The following is a 25791-nucleotide window of genomic DNA, read 5'->3' on the forward strand; positions in this document are numbered from 1 at the left end:
AAAAACAACGGTAACTGTATGTGGTTCTGCAAATTTATCAAATTTAAAGTCCATTCCTTGTGAGCCACAGCCTATCATTGGGAGTCTGATGGATAACACTCCTAAGACACTGAATCTGTGCTAATTAAACATGGTCCTTGGCAGGGAAATCATTTTTAATCAGTGATTGTAACACTGAGAACAAGCTTGATTTTCTGTTTTTAACAGAAACTTGGTTAGATCAAAACAGCAGTGCAGCTGTTCTTATTGAGTCAACTCCCCCCCAAACTTCAGTTTTATGAGTGAGACTAGAGCACATAAGAAAGGAGGAGGGGTTGCTATTGTGTTTAATGGTTCACTCCAATGTAAGCAACTATCTTTTGGGAGTTTTGCTTCGTTTGAATATGTGGCTCTTCTGCTAAAATCCTCCTCTCGAGTCATATTCATTAATGTTTATAGGCCACCGAAATACTGTGCTAACTTCTTTGATGATTTCACTGAACTGCTGTCTACAATATGTATGGATTTTTACCGTTTAGCTATTGTTGGTGATTTTAACATCTATGTTGATAACCCTCAGGACAGAGGCACCCAACAATTATGGTATGTCCTTGATCATTTTGGGCTGACTCAACATGTGGCAGAGGCCACACACAATAAGGGGCACACTCTGGACTTAATCATCTTGAAGGGGTTGAACATTTCAAAGATTGTAGTGACTGATGTTGCTTTATCTGATCATGCCTGTGTTTTCTTTGAGAGCACTTTCTCTGTGCACGCAGGTGTTCAAAAGGAAATCATCTCAAAACGATGTATCACTGAAAACACCTGTGAAAGATCAGGCCTGTCGTGTCCAGGGCGTCAGTGAATGAGCTGGTGGATGTTTTCAATACTAAAATGGCCAACATCATTGATGCCATTGCTCTAAGGAAAGTAAAGGTTGTCTCTGAGAAGAAGAAGAAATCTCCTTGGAGAAACGCCATGCTGGTAAGAGCTGAAAAAAGAGAATGTCGAAAAGCTGAGCTCAGGTGGCGAAAAACAAACCTCAAGGTTCATTATGAGATCTATAAAGAAAGTAACTGAAAACTATGAACAATCTCTCTGACTGCTTCTCTCTGATATCTCCGAACAGTTTATCCAGAAATCTGCTGATATTTCCTGTAAAATCGATGCCAATATCGCTGAAAACTCCATATTTCCTGTGCTAGGAGCAGCATGAGCAGCACGGCTGGGAGTGAAAGTTTGGCGCATAGCAACAGTAACCAAGGGGGGTTGGAGAACTGTCATTGGACCGACCTGATGTCAATCTTGTGTTCTGGTTGCTGATTGGTAAGGCAGGACGTCCTCCCTTGGCGCGTCATTTTACGTGTCTTGGCCAATCATAGATCAGCATGAAAAAACACCTAAATGCATTGAGTAAATGGAAGGAGACCCCGCCCCGAGGCGTCTGGAGGAGGACAGAAGCCCTCCGTCCTCCCCTAAGCCCCCACCTTCCTGCTCCATGCTCCTCACACAGACTACTCTGTCTCCTCCGCCTGCTGTTTTAAGTGGATTTAGTGGATTTTCTTCCATAAAAGAGATTTAAAAATATATTATAAATGATTTGGTAAAGGTTTATTTCAACCAGTTACTCTTTATTAAAAATATGTTGATCTTCCTCTTGCCTCTCAAAAATAGAGGAGGACCAACCTCCTCTGACTCTATGGACCAGCCTCCACTGTTAGACAAACGATTTGACTGTGCTACCTGGGGTAAAACATTTAGACATAAAATGAATCTTGAAGACCATATATAACTCCTTACAGATAAAAAAAAAACATTTGGTTGTGCTATTTGTGGACAAAGATTTGCCCTGCAGACATATTGTTTCTTGCACACAAGTGTCCATTCAATAGTGAAGCCATTTGGTTGCAGTGTTGATGAACAGGTGCACATGGCTGCAGGAGATGCTGTTGGTGTCCACTGAGAAGATAATTGGGGTTCATACAGACACCAGTTATATGAGTGACAGTATGAAGACACTGTTGTTCATGATGTGTATTTCATCGTTTCTGCAGATGATTCATCTGTTCATGAGAAGACTGAGGATGAAGAAGAGAAACCACAGTCCCTACAACCTCATCAAAGACAAACTGAGGCAGAGCCTCCATCCAGCAGCTCAGCTGAACAGATGGAGGCTGATGGAGACGACTGTGGAGGATCTGAACCAGCCAGGAACTCAGATCAACCTGAAGATCTTCAACCAGATACAGATGATGAGGTCTCAGAGTCGTCCTGTGTAACTGAAGACAGTGATGATGACTGGAGAGAAACCAGAGCATCTGAGTCAGGTTTGAACAGTGAAGCTGTTCATGTGAGTGATGAAGAATGTAACTCTGGTAAGAAGTCTCACCGCTGCTCAGTGTGTGGGAAAACACTTAGTGGAAAGGGGAATTTGAAGAGACACATGAGAATCCATACAGGAGAGAAACCATATGGCTGTACTACCTGTGGTAGAAAATTTGGATATAAAAGGAGTCTAAAAAGACATATGATACTCCATACAGGGAAGAAACCATTTGGTTGTGCTATTTGTGGACAAAGATTTGCCCTGCAGACACATTGTTTCTACCACACAAGTGTCCATTCAAAAGTGAAGCCATTTGGTTGCAGTTTTTGTGGGAAAACTTTTGTGAAGCTGTGGAATTTTGGTTTGCACATAAAATCCCATAAAAGAGGGAAAGTATTCAGTTGTAATGATTGTGGGAAAATATTTTTCCGACATGAAACTCTTACGACCCACATGAAAGTTCACACAAGAGAGAAACCATTTGATTGTGCAACTTGTGGAAAAAAGTTTAAGGCACGAGGGAATTTGGTCTTCCACGTGAAATCCCATAAACGTCATGATCTTAAGAAGCACAAGAAAATCCAAACAAAAGCGAAACCATTTGTTTGTAGGGTGTGTGGGAGTAAATATTCAACAGCAGGGAATGTCAGAAGACACATGAAATCCCATTAAGGAGAGAAATCATTAGTATGTAGTCTCTGTAGGAAAAGATTTGTTCAATAGAAATATCTTCAGACACACACACAAATCCATACATGGGAAAAAAAAACCTACAGTTGCAGTTTTTGTAGCCATAAATTCTCAGGTATTTCTGTCAAGAGGAAACACATGAGTGTATGTAATGTAAAATATGTTAATGTGTTAATGGAATCATTGCTACAAATACATGTTACAAATCTGTTGACATTTTGAAATGTGTTTATCTCTTTACTTTTAAATCTTCCACTGTTGCTTGATTACTAAGTTAAAGCTGCAAATCTATAAAAGAATCATCACTGAGTTTATCAACAATCAACAACCATGATACACTTCAGGAAACAACAAAGAAGAAGCAGAAGGAGAAGGAGGAGGAGCAACAAGAAGGTTGGAGGAGATTAGAGCACTGGAATATGAGGCTAAGCATTTTGCGCCCCCGAGTGGCAGGATATGGGTATTGCAAAAGAGCCCAGAAAACCTATTCACTCCAATGTATGTGTGTTGCCCACTTGCTTGTAAATTGATGAAAACGGCCGGGTTTTTGTTTTTAGGTGTCTTGGTCATATCAGATTACACTTATAATTTGTTTATTATAAAATATAGATTGAAACATTAATGTAGAAACTGTTTTGTTTTGTTTTTTTAAGTTTTATCTGTAAGGGGTCCTCAATGATGCTATTAATGTGGGTGGTCTAGAAATGTCCTTAAATTATTGAAAATACCGCACTTGCTCATTCACCAACAATGCAGAGATGTCAGTTCTTGGGCGCTTTTGCAATACCCATATTCCGCCATCAGGAGGCGCTTCCATTGGACCGATACGTGTCGTTACTCTCTTATTCCAGTGCTCTAGAGGAGATAAGAGATAGAAACAGTACAGCATGTTCTAATGGAGTGTAAAGAGTATGAGAGGGAGAGGAGAGAGTTAAAAGCAGGCCTGCAAAGGGAGAAAATTGGGTTTACATTAGGAAACCTGTTGCAAAGGTCAGAAAATATTAGTAGGGTGAGCATGTAACTGCGTTCACACCCAAAGCGTCAAAAACGCTCGAGGCTGGGCGTCAGACAAGACAGCTCCCAAAACGGCAAATATTTTCAGCCGCTTTGGTCGCTCGTCACGTGACTGACGTCAAAGTTCGATCGTGCTGGTCATTGGGGAGCCGAAATACAAAAAAAAGGCAGCCGACTGACATCTCTATTCTGACAGGTTGCCGCCGGTTGCCGCCGAACCGCGTCATAGCTAATTACCCTGAAGTTAACCAGGGCTCAACTTCTCATCTGGTGGTGACGCTTTGGATGCTTTGGAAGCGCGGAGACGCCTGTCGAGTGTGGGAAAACATTTAAAAAACCCTCAGATTTGAAGATACACAAGAGAGTCCATACAGGACAGAAACCATTTGACTGTGCTACCTGTGGTCAAAAATTTAGTCAAAGAGGTAGTCTTACAACTCACATGAAAATCCATACAGCAGAAAAACAATTTGACTGTACTACCTGTGGTCAAAAATTTAGTCGAAGAGGGAATCTTAAACTCCACATGGTAATCCATACAGGAGAAAAACCATTTGGCTGTGCTACCTGTGGTCAAAAATTTTGTGCTAAAGGGAGTCTAAATAACCACATGAGGATCCATACAGGAGAGAAGCCATTTGAGTGTGCTACCTGTGGCTAAATTTAGGTCTCGAGGGAATTTTACTTTGCACTTAAGAGTCCACACACAGGAGAAACCATTTGTTTGTGCTATTTGTGGAAAAAGATTTATCAAAAAGTCACATCTTTTGTATCACACAAGAGTCCATTCAAAAGAGAAGCCATTTGGTTGCAGTGTTTGTGGGAAAACATTTATGGAGCTGGAGAATTTGGCGATGCACATGTGAAATCCCATAAATGAGGGAAAGTTTAGTTGTTGTCATGAGAGGAACATGAAAGTCCATACAGAAGAAACTATTTGCTTGCAGTGTGTGTGGAGTAGATATAAAGCAGTAGGTAGTCTTAAAAGACACCTTAAATCATTTAGTTGCAGTTTTTTGACGAGATATTTTGTCAACAAGAAGATCTTTACGTGCACACAAAAATGTGGTATAAATAAATAATGGTCTCAAGCGCTTTGGGTGACATGAAGAGCGCTGAGTATATGTAAACTCAGGAATGCTACTGAAAGCTGAAGCAGTTTGTGAGGTTGCAGTTACAAGTTGATAATAATAAATTGTGTTAAATTTTTATAGTTTTTATCAAAGGGTAACAAATTCTCTAAAATCTCTTTCTGTTTTTGTTGTACTTTGTGGAAACATCTTTTGTTTTTGTTACTAAACAAATTTAGGGTTCATTCATTTTAAATTGAATACTACCATACCAACATTTCAGTTTTATAATTGTCACTTTGCTTATGAATCCTCCACGGTTCCTTGTTTATCAAATTAAAAATCTATACAAAAAAGTCTGAAACATCATAATGCCTATTATTTTTCAGTGCCTTTAAGTAGGATTTTTTTTTTGCATCTGTGTTAAGTGTGTAGATTCTAGATTATAAATGAATCAAGGACAAGATAGACAAAAGAACGTATACTGAATACATTTTCCTTTCCTCTGAAACTGAAATCAGCCCCAACTGTAAACACTTTTAAATCCAGGTTTATAACATTTCTCTATCCATGTGCATATTATGGCTGAGCTCTTTTTAAAGAACTTTAAACTTCATCTATTTTCTTTTCTTCTGCCTTCTCAATTCTTCTTTGGCCTATGTTTAATGTATCCTATTTTTTCTTATGCTGTTTTTTTTTAAATGTTTTCTAGCACATTGAGTTTGCCTTGGTATGAAATGTGCTATAAAGATGCCTTACCTTGCCATACTTTTGCATTCAACTCCTAGCTCGTCATCTTCTAGTGTTTCCCTGCAGTAGCAGTTTTAAATCCAGCAGGGGGTCCGCCCGCTATTCAGACATCCCGCTATTCCGACATGTCACTATTTAGACATCCCGCTATTACGACATCCCTCTATCTAGACATGCCGGTAGTCCGACACTTTTTGATACCGCTATTCCGACACGTCTTTTTTATTTTTATTTTATTTTTATTTTTTTACAGCTGCGATACCCAGGCGCGTCTCTCTCTCTCTCTTTTCTTTTCAGCATGCCTATCACTGGTTTGATGAGGGAGTGATGTTCTTAATCTCAACAACTCAACTATCAAGTCACAAACAAAACTGACACACATGATAAACAAACAGAACTATGCTGCAGTTTGTTTGTAAAGTTAACCTGTGACCTTCAGCACCACGGACAGCGCCGCGGATGAGCCCGCGGAGCTGCAGCTGTGAGCGTCTGGGCTCTGGGCTTATGGCCTGGGGCCTCATTTATCAAAACTGTAAGTAAGCAGCGTAAAACTGCTGCTACTAAATTTTTTGCTTAGGCCTACGGTGAAAAGACATCCCAAAATATTTACACCTTTTTCAGATCTATCAAACTGTGCGTGCACAACTCTGCACCTCAACTTTGATAACTGGATCCAAGAATGGTGCGCAGTTGCGCACGTGAACACACCTCCGTCCCGGAATGCCTACACAACCATATGGTCAGCACGTGCATATTAATTAGCCATGTGCTCTGTGGAGCGACAACAAAGTGACAACGAAGACAACGGGCGGAGGGAGGGGAGAGAAAGCTAGATACATGGCATCGGGCAATAAATCAGGCAAAAACCTCCCAAATCTCAACAAAAGGGAGCAGAAAAAAGAATAATCTTATGTAATCTGCCCCTTTATTCCAGACAATCTTTTTTTCTTCTTTTACCTATGTTAAAACGATGTAAAGCAGCAGGATAAACTCAGGTGACAGAATAATAACAGTCTCAGTAGCTGCAGATCAGTGTGCGCTGCTGTGTGCTGTGTGTTTTTAAACTTGGAGGGTTTGTTTTTTCTTCTCTAATAGGCCTATGTATTTGTGTATGAGAAACAGTGTCTCAGATGAAAAAATAAAAATAAATCAGAAGGACACGTCTGACTATAACGTAATCAATCAATGTCGGAAAAGCGGAATGTTTGAAAAATAGTAAAGTGCCGCTACTCCGACAATGAAAAAAAAAAATGTCGGAATAGTGGGACGCTTAAAAAATAATGTTAATGCCGCTATTCCGACAATTAGAAGTCAATGTCGAAATAGCGGCATGTCTGAATAGCAGCATGTAACCATCCAGCAGATGGCGGTTTATTCCAACCACATGGCTAAGAAGAAGAGGAGGATAGGTTTCAGTTTCTAGTCGGACGATTTGAAGACACGCACTGACACCGGAAAGGCATCGAGACGAGCGATATCACGGCGTCTTCCAGGATGTAGTGTGCCTGAATTATTCTTACAATCATACTAACCTGAGTCTGTGATTGACGACGCGTTTGGTGGAGTTGACGTTTGTACTCGGATGATGTTTATTCACGTATCCAAACTGGAAGAGAGTCGCGGTTAGGGACACAATATAGTCATTTGGCAGGAACAACGACAGTAAAATGTCTGAGGTGGAGTTTCTGAGAGGATTCGTTACCGAGAGACTCACCGCCGCCTCCCAGGAAATCTTAGCGGCCGTGGACAGAGTCGTAGCCGGCTACGAGGCGGAGGCTTCGGGCTTCAGACAGGAGATCGAGCGGCAGAGGAACCTGCTGGATGTTCTCCTGCAGCCTCGAGTCGTTCTCAACAAAACAGGTTGGTGATTCAGTTTTACATTCATGAAAATCAAAGTCTAGGTTTGTAGAGAAAGAGCACATTGTTCTCCATGTATCTTCTAACTTTTCTGTGGCTATCAATAATTTTACTACAGGAAGTTACCAAAACAGGTATTTGTGTTGAGGCAACTTGCTCTGTAAAACAACATTGCTGTTATCGACTACAAACTTTTTTTATTTGCATTTATTCCCATAGTCCTGTTTTTGGAGTCATCACCAAAATCTACAAATTTATAGTTATTTTCCCCACATGGTTTTCTGTTCTGTAGTTTTTTAAACCAAATTTACAGGAAGACAGTGACACCTTTTAGGTCCAGGTGTTGAATCGTGTCTTCATCACACACAGACTTAAGTTTTTAGAAAAGGAACTTTTGAGAAGTAGCCTAAATTTAAAGATTTAAGTTTTGCAGATTTTTTTCTGTTTCGGAATTTAACCACTAATAATGATATAACAATACATGATGGACCAACTCAACAAGTTCTACTAAAGAGTAACAATAGTATTGATGATGGTACTCTTAATTAGGGCCGCGGGCAATCGCACCGGGCACTGGTCCCAACAGCTATGAAATAGCTGCAGGGACACACTGCAGGGACACACTGTTATTGTGTGGATTTTTTCTTATTAGGGCCGCGGGCAATCGCCCCGGGCACTGGTCCCAACAGCTATGAAATAGCTGCAGGGACCAGTGCCCGGGCAAAGCCCGGGCACTACTGTTATTGTGTGGATTTTTTCTTATTAGTGTGACTGCTGAAGCAGTCACACTATTGTTCTTCTGTTTGGCCATTTTCTTCCGCCTTTTTACGGTCTTCTTCTAGTCCTTCATACTTTGTGCTATTTCAACAATTCATATATCAAAACGTGCAGCTTTTTTTGAACTTTATCGGCATTACTTTTCTCTTTTTAACTATTTATACTTTTTCAAATATTTAACTTTTTCTGATTTTTTTCAGCTTTATAATGTGTGTGTATTGCGTCTAACGAGCAGAGCCAGAGTGGTGTCAGAGTGGAGAGAGGCAAAAAAACATTCTAGAGTTTTTCTGGCTAAACTGTCAGCATGGCCACAAATTAAACTCTAGACAAATTATTTTCTCCAGTGTTGTAGCCACACTTGTCTTCTGGCTAAAATTCTGGTCAAAAATGCAAAGAGACTTAGATAATAATTTTAAATATTTTTTAAATGCAGCCAGGGAGCTCTCTGCTCTCATTAAGCTCAATGCATTTTTTTCACATCAGCAGGAGAAGGAGCTCAACTTTGTAACTTGCTGTTAAGTGCTTTTTAATTCATTTTAATTCACCAAAAAATAGTCACAGGTCACAAAAAAGTCCTCTTCCTTCTTGGTGTGGCTAATTTATATTAATTTATTTTTGTTTTAAGCATCATTGAAAAATCTCACATTCATCAAAGTCTCAACCTCTCTTCTTGACAACTCCTCTGTAGTGTAGGGGTTAGGGTAACTGCCTGCCAACCCTAAGGTCACTGGTTCGAATCCAAGGGAAGAATTCTTGTTATGTTATGTTCAATTCTGCTCTCCTCCCCCGCCTTCAATTGGTTACAGGTGTTTGTTATCTCCTTGATTACTCGTACCAGTTTGCAGCACATCATCACATTACAATGAATGACAACAGTCTTGAAAGCAGTGTGCTCTCTGTAGCTGAGTGGCAGAGTAAAGATTTAGTGATCATATGGTCACGGGTTCGATTCCTGCCTCAGTCATTTCACATCATTGCTTGACTTTTGATTCCAATTATTCAGCTGTCATTGGACAGTCTTTGATTCCTCATAGTATAAAGCTCATTGTAACTCAGGTTCTCTGTGGCCATATGGTTAGTGTGTTAGGTGTTGTGCTATTTCAACAATTCATATATCAAAACGTGCAGCTTTTTTGAACTTTATCGGCGTTACTTTTCTCTTTTTAACTATTTATACTTTTTAAAATATTTAACTTTTTCTGCAAATTAAACTCTAGACAAATTATTTTCTCCAGTTTTGTAGCCACACTTGTCTTCTGGCTAAAATTCTGGTCAAAAATGCAAAGAGACTTAGATAATAATTTTAAATATTTTTTAAATGCAGCCAGGGAGCTCTCTGCTCTCATTCAGCCCAATGCTGAGAATTCTCCACAACTCTGTCTGAAACATGCTTATGTCTGTGCTCTCTGTGGTGAAGTGGCAGAGTAAAGGTTTATTGATCATGAGGTCATGGGTTCGATTCCTTACTTTTTTTTTTAAGCAGAAGCCAGTGATCCTCTTATCAAAGGTTTTCTTTACCCCTCACACACTGTCTCTGTCTGTAGCCTAGTGGTTAGCTTGCTGGTCTGGAGACCTGAAGGTTGCTGGTTCAATTCTTGCCTCAACAACAATTATAGTGAATTATTTTCCCAGTTGTCCTCTGTTGACTTCTGATAACTTGCTTCATGTTGAAACTGCTGCTCTCAGCCTGAAATTCACAGAAATTTTCATTCTAAGTCATTCAAGCTTGACTCTCAAGCTTTCTTGATGTTGACAGTGTGCAGATCATTAACAGACAACAGTCTCTACAACTGTGTGTGCACCGTGGCCTAGAGGCAGAGTGGAAGTCTAATGACCATGAGGTTGTGGGTTCAATTCCGACCTTGGTCAAACATTTGTATGGTGATCACTGCTTGCACTATTTGCTAATTCTGCAACAGCGTTCAGTTGCTATCAGCAGTCACACCATTTCCATTCTTGGAAATGCTTTTTCTAGTTATTTTTCCACTTCCGGCCAACTTTCGATTCGCTACTAGTCCTGCAACTCGAAGAGTTGCAGGACATATTATATATCAAAACGTGCGTCCTGATCGGGATCGGTGTGCTATTACTTTTCTCAACAGTGTACGAATTATTCGCGACGTAAGTCGCGAAATACTGCGCAAAATTTTTGCATGTAAGTCAATGGGACGGGCGGGAAAAAAAGAGCGAAAAAGACCAATCATCGGAGTTTAACAAAAGTCTACTGCTCAGGCATACTTTCACCTAGAGACTCCATTTAAACTTTAAACAGTAGACACAAGTCTTGTGTATTGTCGTATTACTCCACGTTTTGATAGGTCATATAGTTTTTGATCAATCCCTGATCAATGACCATGATCATTTTTGGAGAAATTATGAGTTTATAATGGGTGTGTATTGCATGGAATGTTCGTGTCAGAGTGCGTGACATCATCGGTTAGAGTGGGAGAGAGTGAAGAAACATTCTGTATTTTTTCTGGATAAACTGTCAGCACGGCCACAATTTTCACTCTACACACATAATTTTTTCAGAATTTGTAAGACAAACTTGTTATCTCTCATGTCATGTGCTCAAAATATCAGAGAGACTTACAGAATTGACAGAATCAGCCTCTGAGTGCGGCCACGTCTGTCTCTGCTCCTCATTGAGTCCAATACAAATATTTTCTGAGAGGAGCAGAACGGCCTGATGTTTTAAAACTGCCAGCGTCGCCAAAATATTTACTGTAGAAACACCAAATCGTACCGAAATTTTCAGTAAGTCCTTAGAGCAACGTTGATCTGTGTTTTGTTCTGATAGGAGTTACCGTTTTGTCATGCTAAGCCTAATTGTGAGGCCGGTTTAGAGGCAGAAAATGGCTGTTTTTCTCCACGTTTCTGTCTGTCTCAGCCTGCGGGGGCCCCTATCGCCGTGGTAACCTCTTTGATCCTCAGGCCAGAGCTCGTTAACTTCATAAACAATCCACCTGGCGCTCGTTTAAATGTTTATAAACACAGACACAGCTAAATCAGACTGACACAGGATGCAGCTACTAACTAACTATGTGACAAGTCAGTCACACACACACACACACACACAGACTCTAGAGCCAGCTTCATGTGATTACAGTCACACACACACACACACACACACACACACACACACACACACACACACACACACACACACACACACACACACACACACACACACACACACACACAGGTAACCTAATGTGGTTACAGCTCCTCCATATCAGTGCTTATAGAAAGATGATCATGTGTCTGTCTGATCAGCTCTGTCTTGACCTTAAGATCGTGGGTTTGATTCCCATGTTGACAGAGATGGCACAACCCGCAGTAGCTCCCGTGGCCCATTCAAAATTTCCCGAGAGGAAATTTTCTAGTTATTCTCCGTCCTCTTCCGGACGCTTTTTCGATTCGCTACTAGTCCTGCAACTCGAAGAGTTGCAGGACATATTATATATCAAAACGTGCGTCTTGATCGGGATCGGTGTGCTATTACTTTTCTCAACAGTTTACGAATTTTTCGCGACGTAGTTGCGAAAAACTGCGCAAAAATTTTGCATGTAAGTCAATGGGACGGGCGGAAAAAAAAGAGCGAAAAAGACCAATCATTGGAGTTTAACAAACGTCTACTGCTCAGGCATACTTTCACCTAGAGACTCCATTTAAACTTTAAACAGTAGACACAAGTCTTGTGTATTGTCGTATTACTCCACGTTTTGATAGGTCATATAGTTTTTGATCAATCCCTGATCAATGACCATGATCATTTTTGGAGAAATTATGAGTTTATAATGGGTGTGTATTGCATGGAATGTTCGTGTCAGAGTGCGTGACATTAGGGCTGCACGATTATGGCCAAAATGATAATCACGATTATTTTTGTCGATATTGAAATCACGATTATTAATCACGATTATACATTATGTTGGATAAAACATGTTTTTATTGCACTTTCTATTTGAAACAAACAATAGGCTATGTGAACAAGGCTTTCAGTTCAAAATAAAACGTAAAATAAAAATAAATAATAGCCTAAAATAAAATTTACCCAAGACAAAGAGCTAGCGAAAAATAAATGCCATTGCAGAGTGCAGAGGTGTCATTCTGTACAGTAGCGTACAGATACTTGTGTAAAAAACAAAAAATAAAAAATAAATCTGGTAGAAGTAGCTGCTGATTCAACTCCTTTACTCAAATAAAAGTAAGAAAGTACAGGCTCTGAAATGTAATTTCAAAGTAGGCTATAGTAAAAATTTATTTTTGCCATCAATGATACACAGAGATGTGTGGGCAAGAGTCTGTCTAGCATGGACCAAAGCACAGCACGGACGCTTCAGCAGCAATTTGGAACGAATTAAAAACATTTAATGAACAGACCAAGTGTTTTCACACAGGCAGCGTCCAGCAGGTCGGCCTAGCTCAACTGTGCTGCCACCAAAACGGCCATAGATCGCCGTTACCGGCCGTTATGATCACGGTCGGAACGTTTTATTTACACGACGTATGTAATTAACACCAAAACGGCCGCGTGGGGTGACGGGGTCTCGGTCCAGCTTCGAGACCACCCCGCAGCCCGACCTCGATCCGATCCAGAGAGAGACGGCGACAGTAGACAGCCTGAGGTGCTGCCTGACCAGACACAGACACACGTCATGTCTCCGTACTGTCACCGTCTGCTGCCGACATCGTCTCACTCTCACTGCAGAGTGAGATCCATACAGTCTATGAGTGAGACGTAACACCGGGCGCAGAAGGTGACAGCTACAGCAGCATTTGAAGGCGCAGACCGGCTGGGACACACACTCTGGACTGTAAACAACATGTAAAGGGAGGATGCGCTCGCTTGTTAGTTAGGCAGCTTCATGGAGCCCTGACCTCTCGTTCGCCCCCTGGTGGTTGGCGGACTATTGGTTGAGAAAGCGCTTGATTTGATATGCAGCACAGCCCGTTTTTTTACATGTTAATAATCGTGACGATCATCTTAATTTAATCGTGGCAGCCAAAATCGTGATCGTGATTAAAATTCGATTAATTGTGCAGCCCTACGTGACATCATCGGTTAGAGTGGGAGAGAGTGAAGAAACATTCTGTATTTTTTCTGGATAAACTGTCAGCACGGCCACAATTTTCACTCTACACACATAATTTTTTCAGAATTTGTAAGACAAACTTGTTATCTCTCATGTCATGTGCTCAAAATATCAGAGAGACTTACAGAATTGACAGAATCAGCCTCTGAGTGCGGCCACGTCTGTCTCTGCTCCTCATTGAGTCCAATACAAATATTTTCTGAGAGGAGCAGAACGGCCTGATGTTTTAAAACTGCCAGCGTCGCCAAAATATTTACTGTAGAAACACCAAATCGTACCGAAATTTTCATTAAGTCCTTAGAGCAACGTTGATCTGTGTTTTGTTCTGATAGGAGTTACCGTTTTGTCATGCTAAGCCTAAATGTGAGACCGGTTTAGAGGCAGAAAATGGCTGTTTTTCTCCACGTTTCTGTCTGTCTCAGCCTGCGGGGGCCCCTATCGCCGTGGTAACCTCTTTGATCCTCAGGCCAGAGCTCGTTAACTTCATAAACAATCCACCTGGCGCTCGTTTAAATGTTTATAAACACAGACACAGCTAAATCAGACTGACACAGGATGCAGCTCATAGTCACACACACAGACTCTAGAGCCAGCTTCATGTGATTACAGTCACACACACACACACACACACACACACCTTCATGTGATTAAAACACAGTTAACGTGCAACAGAATTTAAACTTAAACCATGATTTAATCTGGTTTTAAAGTTAAACCTTGTTGGTGTCACACACACACACACACACAAACACACACACACACACACACACACACACACACACACACACACACACACACACACACACACACACACACACACACACACACACAGGTAACCTAATGTGGTTACAGCTCCTCCATATCAGTGCTTATAGAAAGATGATCATGTGTCTGTCTGACCAGCTCTGTCTTGACCTTAAGATCGTGGGTTTGATTCCCATGTTGACAGAGATGGCAAAATCGGCAGTAGCCCCGCGGCCCATTCAAAATTTCCCGAGAGGAAATTTTCTAGTTGTTTCATTCTGTACAATTTCTATCTCAGTCTGAAAGCTTTGATGCAGCTCAGGGCTCTCAGGGCATTGCAGGGCCAGTTCTAGGCAGGCATATATGAGGGGGCAGTCAGAAATGTGAAGGGGGCATCATGTGAACACATGCTCCAGCACTTTTTTTTCTCTGTGCTTATAGTAACTTCATTGAATTGGGTTGTTGGCCATGTGTCCAACCCCAACCTGGAGAAGTGGATTGCACTTTGTCAGACCTCTACCTTCAGACTTGTCCAACTAGGGGCCGGGGGGCCAACCAGGGTCTTAAAGCCCAAATTTGTTACTGTCGTAATGCAAAGAGCCACATTATATGGGGGGGGGGGGTTGTGCATACACTATATTACCAAAAGTATTCGCTCACCTGCCTTTACTCATTCTATGAACTGAAGTGCCATCCCATTCCTAACTCATAGAATTCAATATGATGTCGGTCCACCTTTTGCAGCTATTACAGCTTCAACTCTTCTGGGAAGACTGTCCACAAGGTTGAGGAGAGTGTTAATAGGAATTTTTGACCATTCTTCCAAAAGCGCATTGGTGAGGTCACGAGAGAAGGCCTGGCTCTCAGTCTCCGCTCTAATTCATCCCAAAGGTGTTCTATCGGGTTCAGGTCAGGACTCTGTGCAGGCCAGTCAAGTTCATCCACACCAGACTCTGTCATCCACGTCTTTATGGACCTTGCTTTGTGCACTGGTGCACAGTCATGTTGGAAGAGGAAGGGGCCCGCTCCAAACTGTTCCCACAAGGTTGGGAGCATGGAATTGTCCAAAATGTTTTGGTATCCTGAAGCATTCAAAGTTCCTTTCACTGGAACTAAGGGGCCAAGCCCAGCTCCTAAAAAACAACCCCATACCATAATTCCTCCTCCACCAAAGGCCAAGTGATTAGGACACCTGATTCTGATCATTTGAATGGGTGAGCGAATACTTTTGGTAATATAGTGTACCTGAAGATGCATTGCAAACCCAGAGGGGGTGAAAAAGGTAAAGCTAAACCCCTGTAGGGGGATCTGGGGGTTTCCCCCCCAGAAAATTTTTGTGATTTTAAAATGTGAGTGAAGCATTCTGGTGCACTCTGAGAGGAGGAGGGGGGTCTACTATGGTCAAGATTTACAAAACTGAAAGGTAGTCTTATGAATACTAAAAAAAAAGAAAAAGGAACAGAACACTGTTCCTTTTTCGGTGGATTTTTGTGCTACTGCAGATAATTTTGTCAACTTGTAGGTTACATGCTGCTATTCCAACATGCCGCTATTTCGACATTGACTTCTAATTGTTGGAATAGCGGCATTAACATTATTTTTCAAGCGTCCCACTATTCCGACATTTTTTTTTTTCATTGTCGGAGTAGCGGCACTTTACTATTTTTCAAACATTCCGCTTTTCCGACATTGATTGATTACGTTATAGTCAAACGTGTCCTGATTTTTTTTTTTCATCTGAGACACTGTTTCTCATACACAAATACATAGGCCTATTAGAGGAGAAAAAAACAAACCCTCCAAGTTTAAAAACACACCGGCAGCAGCGCACACTGATCTGCTATACCCCTTTCCCACTGGCCAAAAAACCCGTTTAAACCCGCTAACAATCGGCTTTTGGTGGCAGTGGGAAAGGTGCACCGACCCGCGTCGACGCGGGTCAAACGACTCGGCAAGCGACGCGGGTTAAAATCGCCTTTAATCGGCTCGGCTCCGAACGGCTTGCAGTGGGAACGCCAGACCCGCGTCAACCCGCTAATTTACGTGATGACACTGAACGTTACGTGACGCTACGTCATCGCGCCGGTCGCGTCTCATATCACGTACCAAAACAAAGCTGTGCTCCGCTCTGCTCTCATCCGAGACTGGGATCAAAAGATCAGAGACCACTGACCAAAACGATAGAAAAAAAGAAAAGAAGTGACAGCCTGTTTAACTGACGTGTTGTGCCGCGGACGTCCGTCATCCGGCCGCAGCAGACTCTCTGTCCTCCGCGGTCCTGGTGCTCCAGGTCAGCCAGCCAGATAGTCTGCCTCGGCGGACGGACACTCCGCGGCGGGCAGCTGTGGCATGACTGTGTGTGTCTCTTGCACCGCGGATGAGAGCGGAGCGACTGGTTTATGCTCTGTCTGATCCCTCAGCGGGGGGGTCAGACTCGGCTCATTTTGGTCAATGGGAAAGGGGCCAAATGCCGATTGTTAGCGGGTCGACCCGCGTTTAAAAAACCCGCTTCGACCCGCTAATTTTAGTGGGAAAACGGCTCTACTGAGACTGTTTTTATTCTGTCACCTGAGTTAACGAGGTGCACGTGTGTTTGGAGCTGACGAGAGAATAAAGAGTGAGACAACGCGGCCCTGAGGAGGAGCTGTGAAGGACGGTAGAGATGCCGTGTAGCTATCTCGCTTTCTTTTCCCCGCCCTCTGCCCGTTGTCTTCGTTGTCACTTTGTTGTCGCTCCACAGAGCGCACATGGCTAATTAATATGCACGTGCTGACCATATATGGTTGTGTCTAGACGTTCCGGGGGCAGAATATGAGGTGTGTTCAAGTGTGCACCATTCTTGGATCCAGTTTGATTTATCAAAGTGAAATTGCGGAAAGTTGTGCACGCACAGTTTGATAGATCTGAAAAAGGTGTAAATATGTTGGGTGTTTTTTCCCCGTAGGCCTAAGCAAAACATTTAGTAGCAGCAGTTTTACACTGCTTACTTACAGTTTTGATAAATGAGGCCCCAGGCCCTAAGCCCAGAGCCCAGACGCTCTGCTCACGGCTCATCCGCGGCGTTGTCCGTGGTGCTGAAGGTGACAGGTTAACTTGACAAACAAACTGCTGTTTGTTTATCATGTGTGTCAGTTTTGTTTGTGACTTGATAGTTTAGTTGTTGAGATTAAGAACATCACTCCCTCATCAAGAGAGAGAGAGACGCGCCTGTATCGCAGCTGTAAAAAAAAAAAAAAAGAAAAGAAAAAAAAAAAGACGACTTGTCGGAATAGCGGTATCAAAAAGTGTCGGACTACCGGCATGTCTAGATAGAGGGATGTCTGAATAGCGGGCGGACCCCCAACTTAACTTCTTTCTCTTTGGTAGGCTATTATACACATTTTTTGAGTATATTAAAATGTGCTTTCTCAACTTCTAAAATTTGGATTTGAGGGGGCAAGACATTTATTTGGGGGGGCACTGCCCCCTCTTGCCCCTGCGTAGAGCCGGCCCCGGGGCATTGGTTAGAGTCCAATAGTCTACAATACTTTATTACTACTAGTAATTTTCTATGGAGGTGTACTTTGATGGTGGTAACTGGAGGGTTCTGTTTGATCAGGGTGACTTTATGGATCACTGATGAATGTGTGCACATGGCTGCAGGAGATGCTGTTGGTGTCCACTGAAAAGATAATTGGGGTTCATACAGACACCAGGTATATGAGTGACAGTATGAAGATGCTGTTGTCAATAATGTGTGTTTCATTGTTTCTGCAGGTGATCAGCAGTTGATGATAAAAGTAGAGGATCCTCCTGAGTTGACCACTAGTCTGGATCAGGAGAACCGAGAGAGTCTACATATTGAAGAAGAAACGGAAGAACTATTGACCACTCCGACGTTCTCCCTCACTTTTCTTCATGAGAAGAGTGAGGATGAGGAGGAGGAACCTCAGTCCCTACAACCTCATCAAAGACAAACTGAGGCAGAGCCTCCATCCAGCAGCTCAGCTGAACAGATGGAGGCTGATGGAGACGACTGTGGAGGATCTGAACCAGCCAGGAACTCAGATCAACCTGAAGATCTTCAACCAGATACAGATGATGAGGTCTCAGATTCGTTCTCTAAAGCTGAAGACGGTGATGATGACTGGAGAGAAACCAGAGCACCTGAGTCAGGTTTGAACAGTGAAACTGTTCATGTAAATGATGAAGAATGTAACACTGGTACAAAGTCTCACCGCTGTTCAGAGTGTGGGAAAACATTTAAAAACCCCTCAGGTTTGAAGATACACAAGAGAGTCCATACAGGAGAGAAACCATTTGACTGTGCTACCTGTGGTAAAACATTTAGTCGAAGAAGTAGTCTTACAACTCACATGAGAATCCATACAGCAGAAAAACCATTTGACTGTGCTACCTGTGGTCAAAAATTTAGTCGAAGAGATAATCTTAAACTCCACATGAGAATCCATACAGGAGAAAAACCATTTGGCTGTGCTACCTGTGGTCAAAAATTTAGTCAAAGAGGGAATCTTAAATTCCACATGAGGATCCATACAGGAGAAAAACCATATGACTGTGCTACCTGTGGTCAAAAATTTTGTACTAAAGGGAGTCTAAATAACCACATGAGGATCCATACAGGAGAGAAGCCATTTGGCTGTGTCACCTGTGGTAAAAAATTTAGGCTTCGAGGGACTTTTATTTTGCACTTGAGAGTCCACACACAGGAGAAACCATTTGTTTGTGCTATTTGTGGAAAAAGATTTACCCAGCCGTCACATATTTTGTATCACACAAGATTCCATTCAAAAGTGAAGCCATTTGGTTGCAGTGTTTGTGGGAAAACATTTATGGAGCTGGAGAATTTGGCGATGCACATGAAATCCCATAAAGGAGGGAAAGTTTAGTTCAATCAGACAACTCTGGAATGAGAAGAAATCATTTATTGAGCATAAGCATAGCAAGCTGAAGCACAGCATGGATAGCATATTCTGCTTGAACTAGCTTCGCAGGCTTCGCATCATTTGTTGTCCTGAGAGGAACATGAAAGTCCATACAGAAGTTAAACTATTTGCTTGTGTGTGGAGTAGATATAAAGCAGTAGGTAGTCTTAAAAGACACCTTAAATCATTTAGTTGCAGTTTTTTTGACGAGATATTTTGTCAACAAGAAGATCTTTACGTGCACACAAGAATTTGGTATAAATGAATAATGGTTTCAAGCGCTTTGGGTGACATGAAGAGCGCTATATGTAAATGAGTGAGTGTGAGTATATGTAAACTCAGCAATGCTACTGGAAGCTGCAGCAGTTTCTGAAGCTGCAGTTACAAGTTGGTGATAACGAATTGTGTTCAATTTTTATAGTTTTCACAAAGGGTAACAAATCTCTTTCTGGTATTGTTGTACTTTGTGGAAACATCTTTTTTTTGTTACTAAACAAATTGAGGGTTCATTCATTTTAAATTGAATACCATTTTCTCTGAAGTTGAGGATCAGTTTTTATATTTTAAGATATAATTGTCACTTTGCTTATGAATCCTCCACGGTTCCTTGTTCATCAAATTAAAAATCTATACAAAAAAAGTCTGAAACATCATAATGCCTATTATTTTTCAGTGCCTTTAAGTAGGATTTTTTTTTGCATCTGTGTCTAGTGTGTAGATTCTAGATTATAAATGAATCAACAAGATAGACGAAAGAACGTATACTGAATACATTTCCTCTGAAACTGAAATCAGCCCAACTGTAACCCCTTAAATCCAGAATTTAGAAATTAGAAAAATGCCTGTGCACAGTGAACAGTCTAGGTGCTGGTAGTGTGGCGTAAAAGTACAATAAAGAAAACCACAAAATGTGGCAACATACCGCACACTAAGACGGTATGGAGGATCTATGATTTATTTAAGCAACGCTTTTCGCATATAGCTTCTTCAGGCTGAAGAAGCTATATGCGAAACGCGTTGCTCTATACAGTCTTAGTGTGCGGTATGTTGCCACATTATGTGGTTTTCTTTCTATTGATTGTACTTTTAAAACCAGGTTAATAACATTTCTCTTTTCATGTGCTTATGGCTGAGCTCTTTTTTAAGAACTTTAAACTTTATCTATTTTCTTTTCTTCTGCCTTTTTCTTGTCTTTATGTAAAGCACATTACTGCCTTGGTCAACTCCTAGCTCGTCAGCTTCTAGTGTTTCCCTGCAGTAGCAGTTTTAAATCCAGCAGATGGCGGTTTATTCCAACCACATGGCTAAGAAGAAGAGGAGGATAGGTTTCAGTTTCTACTCGGACGACTTGAAGACACGCACTGACACCGGAAAGGCATCGAGACGAGCGATATCACGGGAGTCTTCCAGGATGTAGTGTGCCTGAATTATTCTTACAATTGAATTGTAACCAGTCACACTAACCTGAGTCTGTGGTTGACGACGCGTTTGGTGGAGTTGACGTTTGTACTCGGATGATGTTTATTCACGTATCCAAACTGGAAGAGAGTCGCGTTTGGGAAAACAATAGAGTCATTCCACTCTCGGAGTCATTTGGCGGGGTCAACGATAGTAAAATGTCTGAGGTGGAGTTACTGAGAGGATTCGTCACCGAGAGACTCACCGCCGCCTCCCAGGAAATCTTAGCGGCCGTGGACAGAGTCGTAGCCGGCTACGAGGCGGAGGCTTCGGGCTTCAGACAGGAGATCGAGCGGCAGAGGAACCTGCTGGATGTTCTCCTGCAGCCTCGAGTCGTTCTCAACAAAACAGGTTGGTGATTCAGTTTTACATCCATGAAAATCAAAGTCTAGGTTTGTAGAGAAAGAGCACATTGTTCTCCATGTATCTTCTAACTTTTCTGTGGCTGTCAATAATTTTACTACAGGAAGTTACCAAAACAGGTATTTGTGTTGAGGCAACTTGCTCTGTAAAACAACATTGCTGTTATCGACTACAAACTTTTTTTTATTTGCATTTATTCCCATAGTCCTGTTTTTGGAGTCATCACCAAAATCTACAAATTTATAGTTATTTTCCCCACATGGTTTTCTGTTCTGTAGTTTTTTAAACCAAATTTACAGGAAGACAGTGACACCTTTTAGGTCCAGGTGTTGAATCGTGTCTTCATCACACACAGACTTAAGTTTTTAGAAAAGGGACTTTTTGAAAGATTTAAGTTTTGCAGATTTTTTTCTGTTTCGGAATTTAACCACTAATGATGATATAACAATACATGATGGACCAACTCAACAAGTTCTACTAAAGAGTAACAATAGTATTGATGATGGTACTCTTAATTAGGGCCACGGGCAATCGCACCGGGCACTGGTCCCAACAGCTATGAAATATGCAAAGCCCGGGCACTACTGTTATTGTGTGGATTTTTTCTTCCATAATATTATTATTTTTCATCTTCCGGACGATTTTCGATTTGCTACTAGTCCGATTTGCTACTAGTCCTGCAACTCGAAGAGAGCAAAATTTTGCATTGAAGTCAATGGGACTGGTGGGGAAAAAATAGCGAAAAAGACCAATCATTGGAGTTTAACAAACGTCTACTGCTCAGGCATACTTTCACCTAGAGATTCCATTTAAACTTTAAACAGTAGACACAAGTCTTGTGTATTGTCGTATTACTCCACGTTTTGATAGGTGATATAGTTTTTGATCAATCCCTGTTCAATGACCATGATCATTTTTGGAGAAATTATGAGATTATAATGGTTGTGTATTGCACGGAATGTTCGTGTCAGAGTTCGTGACATCATCGGTTAGAGTGGGAGAGATGCCAGAAAAACTCCAGATTTTTTCTTTTTCTCTTTCCACACTCGGCCCGGCCACAATTTACACTCTACACACATAATTTTTTCAGAATTTGTAAGACAAACTTGTTATCTCTCATATCATGTGCTCAAAATATCAGAGAGACTTACAGAATTTACAGAATAAACCTCTGAGTGCGGCCACGTCTGTCTCTGCTCCTCATTGACTCCAATACAAATATTTTCTGAGAGAAGCAGAACGGACTGATGTTTTAAAACTGCCAGCGTCTCCAAAATATTTACTGTAGAAACACCAAATCGTACCAAATTTTTCAGGAAGTCCTTAGAGCAATGTGATCTGTGTTTTGTTCTGATAGGAGTTACCGTTTTGTCACAGTAAGCCTAAATGTGAGACCGGTGCAGAGGCAGAAAATGGCTCTTTTTCTCCACGTTTCTGTCTGTCTCAGCCTGGGGGGGCCCCTATCGCCGTGGTAACCACCTCGAGTTGCCGTGGTAATGTCTGATTCTCAGGCCAGAGCTCGTTAACTTCATAAACAATCCACCTGACGCTCGTTTAAATGTTTATAGACACAGACACAGCTAAATCAGACTGACACAGAATGCAGCTCATAACATGTGTCAAGTCAGTCACACACACACACAGACACACACACACACACACACACACACACACACACACATAGACTCTAGAACCAGCTTCATGTGATTACAGTTATAGACACACACACATCAAAACACACAGGTAACATACAAATGCGCGCGGAAGCGCGCACTCCTCTCCCACACTCTAACACAAACAGGTAACTTCATGTGATCACACACACACACACACACACACAGTTAACCTAATGTGGTTACAGCTCCTCCATATCAGTGCTTATAGAAAGATGATCATGTGTCTGTCTGATCAGCTCTGTCTTGACCTTAAGATCGTGGGTTTGATTCCCATGTTGACAGAGATGGCAAAACCGGCAGTAGCCCCGTGGGCCTTTCAAAATTTCTCCAGAGGAAATTTTCTAGTTGTTTCATTCTGTACAATTTCTATCTCAGTCTGAAAGCTTTGATGCAGCTCAGGGCATTGGTTAGAGTCCAATAGTCTACAATACTTTATTACTACTAGTCATTTTCTATGGAGGTGTACTTTGATGGTGGTAACTGGAGGGTTTTGTTTAATCAGGGTGACTTTATGGATCACTGATGAATGGGTGCACATAAGGGTAAGGTAAGGTAAGGGTACTTTATTTGTCACATATACAGCTAGTACAGTGAAATTCTTTCTCTGCATTTAACCCATCCCTAAGGAGCAGTGGGCAGCCGCGGTGCAGTGCCCGGGGACCAACTCCAGATTATGAGCCAGTGCCTTTGGTCAGGGGCGCTGACTGGAGGATCAGGCTAGCTGGCATGTTTTTAGTGGTGGGGGAAACCGGACCCAGAGGACCTTCTTGCTGTGAGGCAACAGTGCTAACCACTGTGCCACCGTGCCGCCTGCTGTTGGTGTCCACTGAGAAGATAATTGGGGTTCATACAGACACCAGTTATATGAGTAACAGTATGAAGATGCTGTTGTCAATAATGTGTGTTTCATTGTTTCTGCAGGTGATCAGCACCTGTTGATGATTAAAGCAGAGGATCCTCCTGAGTTGACCACTAGTCTGGATCAGGAGAACCCAGAGAGTCTACATATTGAAGAAGAAACGGAAGAACTATTGACCACTCCGACGTTCTCCCTCGCTTTTCTTCATGAGAAGAGTGAGGATGAGAAGGAGAAACCTCAGTCCCTACAACCTCATCAAAGACAAACTGAGGCAGAGCCTCCATCCAGCAGCTCAGCTGAACAGATGGAGGCTGATGGAGACGACTGTGGAGGATCTGAAACAGCCAGGAACTCAGATCAACCTGAAGATCTTCAACCAGATACAGATGATGAGGTCTCAGAGTCGTTCTCTAAAGCTGAATTCATTGATGATGACAGGAGAGAAACCAGAGCACCTGAGTCAGGTTTGAACAGTGAAGCTGTTCATGTAAGTGATGAAGAATGTAACACTGGTAAGAAGTCTCGCCGATGCTCAGAGTGTGGGAAAACATTTAGAAATCCCTCAGATTTGAAGACACACATGAGAATCCATACAGGAGAGAAACCATTTGACTGTGCTACCTGTGGTAAAAAATTTAGTCAAAGAGGTACTCTTACAACTCACATGATAACCCATACAGCAGAAAAACCATTTGACTGTGCTACCTGTGGTCAAAAATTTAGTCGAAGAGATAATCTTAAACTCCACATGAGAATCCATACAGGAGAAAAACCATTTGGCTGTGCTACCTGTGGTCAAAAATTTAGTCAAAGAGGTAGTCTTACAACTCACATGAAAATCCATACAGCAGAAAAACCATTTGATTGTCCTACCTGTGGTCAAAAATTTAGTCGAAGAGATAATCTTAAACTCCACATGAGGATCCATACAGCAGAAAAACCATTTGACTGTGCTACCTGTGGTCAAAAATTTACTCGAAGAGGGAATCTTAAACTCCACATGATAATCCATACAGGAGAAAAACCATATGACTGTGCTACCTGTGGTCAAACGTTTTGTGCTAAAGGGAGTCTAAATAACCACATGAAGATCCATACAGGAGAGAAGCCATTTGGCTGTGTTACCTGTGGTAAAAAATTTAGGCTTCGACAGACTTTTATTTTGCACTTGAGAGTCCACACACAGGAGAAACCATTTGTTTGTGCTATTTGTGGAAAAAGATTTACCCAGCCGTCACATATTTTGTATCACACAAGATTCCATTCAAAAGAGAAGCCATTTGGTTGCAGTGTTTGTGGGAAAACATTTATGGAGCTGGAGAATCTGGCGATGCACATCAAATCCCATAAAGGAGGGAAAGTTTAGTTCAATCAGACAACTCTGGAATGAGAAGAAATCATTTATTGAGCATAAGCATAGCAAGCTGAAGCACAGCATGGATAGCATATTCTGCTTGAACTAGCTTTGCAGGCTTCGCATCATTTGTTGTCATGAGAGGAACATGAAAGTCCATACAGAAGTTAAACTATTTGCTTGCAGTGTGTGTGGAGTAGATATAAAGCAGTAGGTAGTCTTAAAAGACACCTTAAATCAATTGGTTGTAGTTTTTTTGACGAGATATTTTGTCAACAAGAAGGTCTTTACGTGCACACAAGAATGTGGTATAAATGAATAGCTAATGGTTTCAAGCGCTTTGGGTGACATGAAGAGCGCTATATAAATGTAAATGAGTGAGTGTGAGTATATGTAAACTCAGGAATGTTACTGAAAGCTGCAGCAGTTTGTGAAGCTGCAGTTACAAGTTGATGATAACGAATTGTGTTCAATTTTTATAGTTTTCACAAAGGGTAACAAATTCTGTAAAATCTCTTTCTGGTATTGTTGTACTTTGTGGAAACATCTTTTGTTTTGTTACTAAACAAATTGAGGGTTCATTCATTTTAAATTGAATACCATTTTCTCAGTTGAGGATCAGTTTTTATATTTTAAGATATAATTGTCACATTGCTTATGAATCCTCCACGGTTCCTTGTTTATCAAATTAAAAATCTATGAAACATCAAAATGCCTATTATTTGTGTCTAGTGTGTAGATTCTAGATTATAAATGAATCAAGAACAAAATAGCCGAAAGAACACACATACTGAATACATTTTCCTTTCCTCTGAAACTGAAATCAGCCCCACTGTAACCCCTTAAA

General features: G+C 41.5%; 2 protein-coding genes across 2 annotated transcripts; both read left to right on the forward strand.

The window, feature by feature from the left end:
• Positions 1-15311: 15311 nt before the first annotated feature.
• LOC146968438 (uncharacterized) lies at positions 15312-19432 on the forward strand. Its single transcript, XM_085759231.1, has 2 exons — positions 15312-15354; positions 18066-19432. Exons 1-2 carry the CDS (start codon positions 15312-15314, stop codon positions 19196-19198), a joined length of 1176 nt encoding a protein of 391 aa, XP_085615357.1. The 3' UTR covers positions 19199-19432.
• Positions 19433-20850: 1418 nt separating this feature from the next.
• Positions 20851-24956, forward strand: LOC146968439 (uncharacterized). The gene is made up of 3 exons (XM_085759232.1): positions 20851-21043; positions 23653-23877; positions 23971-24956. The coding sequence occupies exons 1-3, from the start codon at positions 20851-20853 to the stop codon at positions 24954-24956; spliced, it is 1404 nt and encodes a 467-aa protein (XP_085615358.1).
• The last annotated feature ends 835 nt before the right edge of the window (positions 24957-25791 follow it).

The sequence above is a fragment of the Trachurus japonicus genome, chromosome 18, assembly GCF_045865225.1.
Source record: "Trachurus japonicus isolate A0001 chromosome 18, Traja_1.0".
Classification (NCBI taxonomy): domain Eukaryota; kingdom Metazoa; phylum Chordata; class Actinopteri; order Carangiformes; family Carangidae; genus Trachurus; species Trachurus japonicus.

Coding starts and splice junctions, on each gene's coding strand:
- LOC146968438 (XM_085759231.1), top strand. CDS start 15,312: ATGTTGGAAGAGGAAGGGGCCCGCTCCAAACTGTTCCCACAAG. Junction 15,355..18,065: donor CTCCAAACTGTTCCCACAAG/GTTGGGAGCATG, acceptor TTGTTTCTGCAG/GTGATCAGCAGTTGATGATA.
- LOC146968439 (XM_085759232.1), top strand. CDS start 20,851: ATGTCTGAGGTGGAGTTACTGAGAGGATTCGTCACCGAGAGACTCACC. Junction 21,044..23,652: donor AGTCGTTCTCAACAAAACAG/GTTGGTGATTCA, acceptor TTGTTTCTGCAG/GTGATCAGCACCTGTTGATG. Junction 23,878..23,970: donor TGAGGCAGAGCCTCCATCCA/GCAGCTCAGCTG, acceptor ATCTTCAACCAG/ATACAGATGATGAGGTCTCA.